The sequence below is a fragment of the Hipposideros armiger genome, unplaced genomic scaffold (assembly GCF_001890085.2).
Source record: "Hipposideros armiger isolate ML-2016 unplaced genomic scaffold, ASM189008v1 scaffold_91, whole genome shotgun sequence".
NCBI classification, from domain to species: domain Eukaryota; kingdom Metazoa; phylum Chordata; class Mammalia; order Chiroptera; family Hipposideridae; genus Hipposideros; species Hipposideros armiger.
Window position 1 is genome coordinate 3421203 of NW_017731441.1, and position 11052 is coordinate 3432254.

Genomic DNA, 11052 nt, shown 5'->3' on the forward strand with positions numbered 1-11052 from the left:
TGAATTTGAGTATTTCTAGTTCCATCAGTTGATATCTGATCAAGTCCTGTCTGCTTGGGGTGCTGGGGTTTCATAATTCACCAACGGGGGCATCTACTTAGGGGTGTTTAGGGCAGTGGTCAAGTCTCACTGAATTAGGGTGGATGACGGGGAAGTTAGGAGGCAGGAGTTTGGCTGTCAGACATGCTGGGTTTAAATTACCACTCTCCATTCACTAGCGTCTCCAACTTTCTGGATTTGTTTCCTCCTCTACAGAATGGGAGTAGTAACGGTACCCACCTCTGTACGTCCTATTAAGGAAACATAGATTTAGGGAAAGCACACCTAGTTATGGTGGGTGGCATCAGAGAACTGGGCGCTGAGGCAGCTCTGCAATGCACTGTGGTCATTGGACCCTCTGAGTGGCTCTTCTGACCTTGTCAAGTGATTGAGCCATGCCTTGGTTTCCCCCAGCTGTTGGAGAGGAGTGACAATACCTGCCAAACCCACCTCATATCTGGCATCCAGATACAGAGACACTGGGAAAATGATTTGAAATCTAAATGCAAAATCTTTTAACCAAAAAGTCTGGGGACATGAATTAATCAAAGTGAGCCTGAAGTCTGAAAGCTTCTGAGCAGCACAAGGGACCTGCTCCAATAGTGGAGACATGAGGGAGAGCTGTGTACCTGTCACTGGGAAAACAGATGGCTGCCAGAGTGCAAACCTTTTCTGATGGCCATGACATTTCCTAGTCACAGTCAGGACTATCCGTCCAGAGTCCCAGCTTCAGACCTCACATCCCTAAGTCTTGTGCCAGTAACGGGACTATCAGTAGAAGGGCATGGTCTATAGGTGTAGGAGGAAAATTGTAAGGTAGGTCACATCTCAGGGCCACACCTGCCTTGGAGTTGTCATTACTTGTCACCTGGGAGTAACAGGTAATAATATCCTTACACCTGATGTTTTACAGGGGCTGTAAATTCACATGGGTATTTAACATCAGTGTTCTTGGATCTAACACGCTATTGATTGTAAGATGCACTGTTACTTGATAGATCTCAGGGAACGAAAAACTGCCAATTAAATTATCAGACACAAAATATACAATGCATCCCAATTTTAGAAATATCAAATTTTAAAAAAATGCATCCTAGAATGAAAAATCACTAGGTTATTGAGCTTAATTTCTTTTCAGAGGAGATGGGGAAGCAACATTTTGAAGTAACTATGAGGAAAACTGTTTAAAAATACCATTCCAGAAATAGAAACAACTTAAAACTACATCAATAGAGGCCCGATTATATAAACTATGGTACATGTGTAAATGGACTATCAGGCAACCGTCAAAAAGACTGAGATAGATACACCTATGATGATACTGAAAAATATTTAAAAATCCAGCTAAGTAAAAAATGCCAAAAGGAAACCATTATGAATACTATAATTCTTATTTGTGGAAAGAAATTGTGTGTGTGTGTGTGTGTGTGTGTGTGTACAACACACAGATGCAAATACACAACACATACGTGCAACCCTAACTGTAGCGTAAAGAACATTTCTAGAAAGTGACATAAGGAATCGTGACCTATGGCTTTCTCTGGGGCCTTGTAAAATGTGAATGTGCCTGAGGGTTTAGAAGAATCTTGCTTTCCATATGCACCATTTATGGCATTTAAATTTCTGAAGCTGTGTGCATGTAATACTTTTATAATAAGAGTGAAACAGCAAGTATTAAATTTTTTAAAATCCGAGTAGGTGTAGTATTCAGCTCATTACTTTTTATGGTTTTGTTTATCTTTTCGACTTTTGCATTTCCCTGTAATAGGAAAATGAAATGAGGAAACAGTTTCACTCATTTTATGATGTCTTTGAATTTTCGTTTATGTGTTTTAATTTATAATCAGTCTGTCAACAGACTCACCCTCTGATTCTTTTTTTTGTTTTTTGTTTGTTTGTTTTTTAGCTGAGCCATCCTGCTACCTATTGGCAGCTTAGCGGCAGCTCAGCTCGGGCCGGGCATCGAACCGCTGTTGCTCAGAGCTCGCACTCTTGTCACTCTCTGATTCTTAAGGATGGATTGAATTCTCCTAAATCACGTATAAAATGGAGACCAAGTAGCCTCCTTCGAATCCGATTGCACCCTCCCCATTTGAGGTGTGCTTCTCTTCCTCACAGCAGAGTCCAAAGGGCCCCTTTTAGGGTAAGCTGGTGAAACGGGATATTACTTCAAAACAGTAAGCTGTTGTGTTATGTATGTCTAGGAAAAGTGTCAACTTACCTTAACTGGGGTTCTTTTCCTGGAAGATAATTCTCAGTTAATTTCTCCACCCCCACTAACCCTGGCTCGGACCATGGGAGGTGGAGGTAAGTGATGTGAGAACCCTTCACCCACTCCGCCTTTCTGTCTCTTCTGATTGAAAAGCATCAGTAGCAGCAAATGTTAGTTCAGTTATTCAGAAACCTGACATGAAAAACACTTTGGTGCAATCTGCTTATTACACAATAGCTCATAGGTTCTTCCATCAGCACAGATGGAAACCTTCATACGTTTCCTAAGAAATGGAAAGTGATGTATTCTATTGGAAACACACTCTACTGTTCCTACAGCCCAGGACACCAGGGGACGATAAAAAAAGGGAGTAAGAATGCCGTGTGGTCCCAGGAAGCCTCAGAGCCCGAGTGCGAGCAAGCATCCCCCAGGCCTGGTGTCCCTGGGGCTATGAGGACTGTGCCTGGCTGTGCTCAGAGGCAAGCCTTCAATAAAAAGAACGCTGCTATCCACAAGACAGGCCCCAGCCAAGCCACCAAAGTGCCATGTTAAACATCAGTCACCAACTGCTGTTTTAGTCACACCAGATGCTACTTTTAAAGAGCTGTGTTCAAGGTTATTTCTACCAGGAGCAAGAATCTCAGAGTGAGAAACCCTGGCTCCATTTTCTTATCAGCGAACCCCGGTGGAGCAGGCTACAGGCCCTCTCTGCAATGAGGACCTGACCCACACAAGTGTGACAGCTGCAGACCACAGAGAAGAAAGATACGGGTGCTGGCACGAGAGCCCTTTATTTCTTGGTTTCCTTAGTTAGTTGTTCCAAAAGAGGTTGGTTTGAAAGATCTAGTGTGATTAAAAACATAGGCTGGCAGGTTAAACGCAGTGCTTTTGGCTGCAACCTTAAGACACCAATACTGACTGTTCTTCTGATATGGAAACCTGGCAGTGAGAATGCAAGTGTAACACTCGCCCATGAGGGACGGGCGCAGCTGGTGGGGTGGGGGGTGGTAGGTTTGCAGTTGCCGAAGTGCACATGTAAGAAAGAGCTAGAGACAGACAGTGATGGAAGGTTCTCCAGATGGAGGAGGTCCTTCTGAGCAGAGCCATCATGGTTAGTTGTTGAAATGACGGAGCAAATAGCATTAGTTTAGCGACAGAATAAAATACACCAATTTGTCCAAGAGACTACTTGTGACTATTGCATGTGGAGGTTTGAGGGTAGCAAATCCAATATGACCTCATAACACACTAGGTTTGGGTTAGGATAGGAAAACTATTCTCGTAGGACAAACAGTGCATTTTATAAATGATTAGGATTCTGAAATTGGGAGGCGAAGAGTTAAAATGTACTCATGGTCAATTAGGCGTGGATTATCAGTGAGCTGAGCAGAGTCCACAATGAGGACTCCCCTGGGGCACCCAGAGTTGCAGTGGCCTCCCTGGAAATGGAAAATGGCAGAAGGGCTTTACTTCTCCTCTGTGGACAGGCGGTGAAGAGCTTCGCCCAGGTGTGCCAGCTCCTCCCGGTGCTCCAGGTCCTGGTACAGGCCTTTTGGAACAGTGCCCAGGCCATGGAGCAAGCCGAACAGGCAGCCTGCGATGGTCCCTGTTGCCCCACTCTCACCTGAAACAGAAACACAGGTCCTCAGGGGTCTCCAAGGCAGAGCAGGAAGAGGGGGATCACTGTGAACTTGACACCGGCTAGAGTTTCCAGTCACCCCCCTTGTCAAGGGCCCATCATAGAGGCTATTCTGGGCTGAGTGCCCTGTAGCAGGCAGCCCCAGGGCTTTCTCAGCCTCCTCTCCATCCTCATGCTAAACCTCAGGTTTGCTCTGGGTGACACCCCACAGGCCCTGGGCAGCTTTTGCTGTCCCCAGTAAAGGTGCCAGATTTCCTCTCCAAACATGCTGACAACACAGGATAGTATGCAGATATCTTTGCCATTCTGAGGGCTGGGCACCCAGGGAGACCACCTCCTGTGGATCTCCGGGACAGTCAAAGTCCATGCTGGGCTCTCTCACAAGCTGTTTGCACCTCTTAAAAGTCTCCCTCCTGCTCTCAGCTAAGGGTGCTGGGCTGCTTGGATCTCTGTGTCCTTCCTCAGGTCCCCTCCTCCCAAGCTTACAGCAACCTTGCTGCCCTTAGCTCCTGTCATCCTGTCATCCTCTCCTGTCACTCTCTCCTTGGTTTCTCCTCCCCCATTGGGAGCCCCTGTGCTCTCCAAGAAGCCTTCTTTTTGGCTCCCAGGAAGTGCTAGCGTTTCAGCCATCTCAGCACCAAGAACAGCACTTGCTCTGACAATAGTCACTCTAATATTGATGGACTCCATGGCCAGCAGGAGGTAATATATACCTGTTGTCCTCTTACTTTACATTCACAGGAGAAAAAGGGCACCGGGGAGTGAGGCCAGCCCACCCAGCCGTGGAACAAAGATCACTGCTACTGAGCGGCACGGTGGTCAATGCCTGGCGTCTTGTCTTCAGCTGCCTCAATAGCCCTGCAAGGTGGGTCTTACCCTCTTCCTTTACAGGGAGACAGGCCCAGAGCTGGATTTGAACCCAGGGCTTCCTGACTCTATGTGACTGCAGAGACTGCAGAGTCTGCAGAGGTGACAGACGAGATGACAATAGCTGGAGAGAGTAGAACTGTGCACGGCCAGCACCAGTGGAATCTACATGCTCTTGAACCAGCAGCTACAAGGGAGAAAGAGCCCTGCACCTCAGCCACTCTGAATATTACATTCTCTCTAAGCTCTGACTCACGGGGCCACCCAGGCAGAGCCGTGACCTGCCCACAGCCTGTGATGTCTATGCACAAGCATATTGGGGCCAGAGCCCCGCCTAGAGAAGGAAGCCCTGGACATTCTTACAGGTGCTTTGAGATGAGAAGAGGATGCTGGTCTCCTGAAAGTCCGAGGCCATTAAAGAAGGAAGCCTCACCTCCGTGAAACATGGCCCGTTGGCAGAGCTCTGTCCAGTTGTTCCCGGCTCCTAAGAGGGCATCATAGGCAATCATGGGGGCATCGTGGCCCCGCCGTCCTCCTCGACCTTCTGAGCTCCATTTCTTATAGGTCTGAAGAAAGAGCAATGGGTCAGAGGCAGGGGCGGGGCCAAAAGCAGAGCTGTGTCAGGTTGCGTTAGAACATGAGCTTCCTGGGTCCTCCAGGTCCGTCATTTACCTGCCGTGCACTTATGGAATTCCACCCGTGTGCCAGGCATTGTCCCAGGGCTGGGGCTGGACAGTGAGCAGGGAAAGCTCAATTTTCATGGCCCTTACACCCCAGCCATTCTGAGACAATCATTTCACAGATAAACACGTGACAGCCTGTTGGGCAGCCATAAAGACTATGAGGAGAAATGGAGCTGGGCCAAGGGACTGAGAGTGCTGTGATGGGACTGTTACAGCACATCCAGAGAGCCACTCTGTGGTGGCACTCGGTCTGAGTAGGGCAAAGGAACAAAGAAGTCTTCCATGGCCTCTCCCACATGCAGCTGCTCCCTCAGCCTATCTCTACTGTGAAGGGCAGCCCCACTCGACGTGGGGCTTGGAAGGCAATGACACAGTCCAGGTGCAAGGTGGCTTCTCAGTGTAGGACCCCCCGGGCCGTGGGACCCTGATAGCTCCTGCTCCCTTGCTGCCATTGCCCTCTGGGACACAAGACTTACCTTTTCCCTCTCCTCTGCATCGTAATGGTCAGGAAAGATGGCTTTACTTTCTGTGTCTTCACTGATTTTTCTCTCCTCCAAGTAAAACTGCCATTTAGCTTCAAAGTAAAACCAGTGCTCCTGGTACTCTAAACATAAAGAACAGGGTGGGCAGGGTGTCATGGCCATCAGCTGCGGTGCAAGGCTGAGGGGGTGGGCTCAGGGACATTGTGGGCAGTGAGCGGGAGGGAACAGAAGGCAGGGGGTAATGCCCTCCATCCAGCATAGGGTGGGAGGAGAGCCTGGCACCTCAGCCTCATGATTGCTCCAGAGATTCAAAAATACTTATATTTGTAGCTACTTTGGAACAATAGCAAGGAAGATGAAGATGGGGGGTTGGGGTGGAAAAGCAACTCGAAGAGTTACTTGACTATATTCTCAAACAAAGATAGCAATGGCGATATTTTTAAGTACATTTTTTTGAAAACTCTGAACCTGTGTGTTTTTATTAATTCAACAGTGCCTGCAAGGTAAGGAAAGAGGACATTTCACTATTCTTAATTAACAGCTTCACATCCAAGCCCCAGAGGTGTTGAAGCAACGTTTCTGAGGTCATTTGGGGAAGAGGAAGTTGACTCAGAAACAAGCCTGGAGCAGTAGCTACACTTGCTCGTAGACAATAGGAGATGGCGCTGAGTCTTCGAGTACTCAGGTGGTCAAGAGGGCTTCAACGTCCCTCACCTTGGTGGCTGGGCAAGCACACTTGAGCTTGTCCTCCTGGACAGCCAGCAGGACCATAGCTTCACCACCACCCAAGATGTGGACTGAGTAGAGTGGTTAAGTGGCCAGCAAGGCCCAAGGGAATCAACGGACTCAGAGGAGCCACAGGCCCTGCTGTGCCTGTTTGTGGTTGGGGAGCTTGAGGAGCAGAGCAATGACCAGAGAGGGGCTGGGTGGTCACTGGCTGCAGAGGGAAGCTGAGTTCCTGCTACATGCCCCACAGGGATGGCAGGGGGTGCCTGGGATCAGTCCTAGGATGCCATTCCAGGTTGCCAAGGGAATCACTGGCCCTTGGAAATGTTGGCCCGACTCTGTTTTACAAAACTAACGTGAGGCCCGTTTAAGGTTTAATTTTGGTGAAATAAGATTAAAAGTAAAAGACAGAAGCAACAGGGCCAGGACTGGGATTCATAGATCCTGTTAGTCCTGCAGAGACATGTAATTCCTAACAGCGTGCTCATACTGGGTGTGGGCGCAAACTCAGACATAGCCTCTTTCCCATGTAAATGGCCAGTCGGCTTTGAAAATAGACATCCAAACATAAAAACATGGAACTAATTTGCCAGTTGTCCTTATTGCCAATGGATGTTGTCGTAGACTAAGCAGAAGGCCCAGGAAGAATATTTCCTGGGGATGTTCTACAGAACATCATTGTCTCTGGCTGATTTTAGATGTTCTATGAAAGAGGATTCTGCCATAGAGGTTCATAAAACTCCGGCCTAACAAATTTTCAATTAAATACAAAGAATAAAGTTTCAAAATTATCTGACCAATGATTTTCCTCCCAGTTTTTGTTCATGGGACATCTTTGACTATTGTTCTTCAGAAAACACTGGGGAAAGCCATTTTTTATTTTAGAATTCTGGGGAAATGTTCATTAACTTAATGTGAATATAGTAACCATGCAGTTTCATACTCTAATATTACTTACCTGTCTCTTTCAGATGGGTTAAGGTGACCCTACTTGGGTTAGGGAAATGAGTAACCCAGTGACCACAGACCAACCTCTCCAGGGCTGGAGAGAGCTCAGGAATAACAAACAATGACTTAAACCAAATGAAAATAAACTAAATATGGTGCTGCCACTTGTTTTCTATAATTAAGGTTACAGAGGGATGGCTATTCAGGAACAGTTAGTTTGCTGTGAACACTGAGGTTTCTCACTTCTCATTGGAACAGGGCCCTTGGGAAGTATTTCCCAGCACTAGGTCCAGGCAGATATAAATGCAAAGGTCTCCTTGTAAAGCTGTTCTAGAAGCTTCCCACGTAGCATTCTAGAATATAGTCCCAGCACCTTGGAGCGTGACAGTAAAAGTGCCTTGTAGATTTTCTGTTTGAAGACTTCAGCCTCAGGCTATTCTGAAAAGTCAGCAGCTTTCATTCAAATCCTTCACCTTCCTCTCCTCCAGGACAAACTGAATAATTTACTTTAGACATTTCCCTCCACAGTTTAAGAACATCAAAGGCGGCATGAAGCTGCCTGTGTTCCATGCAGCCCACGTCCTTCTGCGTCAGCCACGTGAGGAGGAAGCTGTGGATTTCCTAGTCCTGCACCTGCTGCCCCAGGTCTGCTCTCCCTCGGGGAACCCACAGGGAAAGGGATGCAGGCTGAGAAGAGTGCAGAAGCCCCTTGAGTGCTCAGCCAGCAACACTGTGATCCCCTAAGACCTTTGCTGGATTGGCTGCTTTTGGCTGGATTGACCTCACTCATGGCCAAAAGGGTGTGAGTCATTTGACGACAGATTTTGTCTAAACTGGGACAGATAGAGCTTCCTGGAAGCAAATGTCATCAGTGGGCAGACTTCTGTCCAGCCTTTGTGTGGGAGACTTAAGTCTCTTGGGTCAGGCACAGCTGTCCATTAGGTCCTGGGAGCAGTTAGGACACCAGTACTGATGTCCCTCATCCCTGTCTGAGGAATGGCCTACTTAAGGACAATTTGGAAAATTGAATTTAAATATCCTCACTTAATGTCTTTCATAGGTCCTGTGACTTTAAGCAAAACGACATATAAGGAAACCAGTTTTACCACAGGCTAATTAACATAAACAAGAGTTAAATTCCTATGGCATCTCATCAGCCATATAACAAAACAACATTAAATGAACTGACATTATTTAAGGTCTGCTGTGTGCACGTCATTCCCCTTCTGGCACCACTGTGGATCTCCCTGCACACCTGGGTCCCTTCTGAGCAGGTGATGCCCTCTGGCTGGCAGCACGTCAAGCCTTGCCTATGGGGTCCACTTGCTCACACAGACCCCACGGGGTGACTCTTGGTTGCACCATGGGTAAACGGACCTTGACTTCTTTGGGAGCCACTGGTTCTGTCCAAATCTACTTTGAGTGTGAACTGAGACCAAATTCTCGGTGCCAGTGCAAGTGTAATAGGAAGAGAGGCCATGCTCACCTGCCAGGTGCCGGATGGTCTTCTTACAATATTCTTCAGCGAGTGGGATCGTCTTCATCATGTCTCTCCCCCACTGCTCTAGTGGCTTTCCTTGTATGGCGTAGGATGCAAACAGGGCTGTGCACAGGGACCCGAGGAAACCTGGAGGGCAGTGGGGACAGAGGGACAACAATGGCACCAGCCCCACATCCTAGCCCTGGGATGCTGGGCGAGCATAGGACCCTGGGCAATTACTTTGCGTACTTTGAGCTTTTGTTTCCTTTCAGATCCTAGCTTCATTCAGATAACTGGTGCTTTTCATACCCTCTCCCAAAACCACCACGCTTATTGCCAATCCCGTTTTTGGGTTGAAAACAGAATCTAAGAAGAACCAAAGATTTAAGAAAACCCGAGTCTGCCAACAAATAGCAAACCAAACAGTGGATGTGATCACGTGAGATTCCAGTCTACTCGGCTGGGTGGAGAACCACACAGCACCTGCTGTGTAGGGCACCTGCCCCTATGCCGGCGTTACCTGTGGGGTGGTTGTGCGTCATCCTGCCGCACTCGATGCTGACTTCAATGAGGGTCTCCAGCCTCTCAGGCTTCCAGTACCGCATGCCAATGCACATCGCTTTGGTGGCAGCTCCAAATCCTGAGCCTGTGGGGAACATGAGACACCTGAATTAAGACTCCTGCTCCAATAATCCCACTTCTGGCAATCGAGCTTTCATGAATACTCTGAAAATGTATGAAAAGGAGGATTTTCAAATAATCTGAAAGTTGTTATTACTTAAAAATGTATGTAATAACGTTTATCGTCGTGTCACTTGAATGTGTGGAAAGCAGGCAAACCACCCAAATGTCTGACAAAGAAAAGAGATTCAATAAATTGCAAGGCATCCATACGTTGGGGTGTTATGTAGCTATTTAAAAACGGAATTTTTGATGACACGGGGACAGGCTCACAATATGCTTCTATTGGGAAAAATGTAGAAGACAGAATTGTTTATACAGTATACTTTCAATCATATATATTTTCTCTTTTAAAAAATAGCTTCACTGAATTATAATTGACATATAATCAAATGCACATCTTTTAAAGTATGCAAGTTGATAAGCTTTGACACATACTGCAGCCATGAAACAGCATCTAAAGATAGTAAACATAGTCATCACCCCCGAAAGTCTTCCCATGCCCCTCCTGCCCTCCTCACCAACCATTGATCTGGCACTACAGATTCATTTGCATTTTCTAGAAATTTATGTAAATGGAATGACACAGAACATACTTTTTTGCCTGACTTCTTTTACTCTGCGTAACTATTTTGAGATTCATCCATATTGTTGTGTATCAATAGTTGTATCCTTCTCTTGCTGAATAATACTCCACTGTATGGATGTAACAACTGGTTTATCCATTTACCTGTTGATGGGCATTTGGGTTTTTTCCAGCTTGGGGCTATTATAAATAAGTTGCTATGAACATTCATAACCAGATCTTTTTGTAGACATATGCTTTCTTTTTTCTTGGGTAATTACCTCAGAGTGGGACATCTAGCTCATATGGTGGTTGAATATTTAACTTTTTAAGAAACTACCAAACATGTTTCCAAAGTGGTTCTGCATCCCACCAGCAGCTTCTCCACACCCTGACCACATTTGCCATAGAGGCTTGGGGCTTTTTGTGTACATCTTTGACCTATTATAGTCTGCCTTCTTGTGATACACCATTTCACGCCTCCATCTCTCCCCTCCCAACCTTCGTGCTAGTGTGTCATACATTTGCTTATACATATTTTACAAACCCTGCAGTACACTTATCAATTCTTAAAGTCAATTACCTTTTAAAAATATTTAAATAAGTTTAGCAATCATATGTATTTACCCATGTAGTTATCATTTCCATTGATCTCCGTGCCTCTGTGTAGATCCTTATTTCCGTCAGCTGTTTTTCCCCTTTCTGCCTGAATGACTTCCATGAGCATTTT

The 11052-nt window shown here is 46.5% G+C and overlaps 1 protein-coding gene across 1 annotated transcript in view; it reads right to left on the reverse strand.

Annotated features, from left to right (window-relative positions):
* Nucleotides 1-3533: 3533 nt before the first annotated feature.
* Nucleotides 3534-11052, reverse strand: part of ADPRHL1 (ADP-ribosylhydrolase like 1) — a 17352-nt gene continuing 9833 nt past the window's right edge. The window contains exons 3-7 of the mRNA XM_019644838.1: nucleotides 9597-9722; nucleotides 9083-9223; nucleotides 5917-6044; nucleotides 5191-5323; nucleotides 3534-3875 (exon numbers count right to left, since the gene is read on the reverse strand). Coding sequence (XP_019500383.1) covers nucleotides 3718-3875; nucleotides 5191-5323; nucleotides 5917-6044; nucleotides 9083-9223; nucleotides 9597-9722 — 686 coding nt within the window. The 3' untranslated portion in view covers nucleotides 3534-3717. The remainder of the gene's footprint in view (nucleotides 3876-5190; nucleotides 5324-5916; nucleotides 6045-9082; nucleotides 9224-9596; nucleotides 9723-11052) is intronic.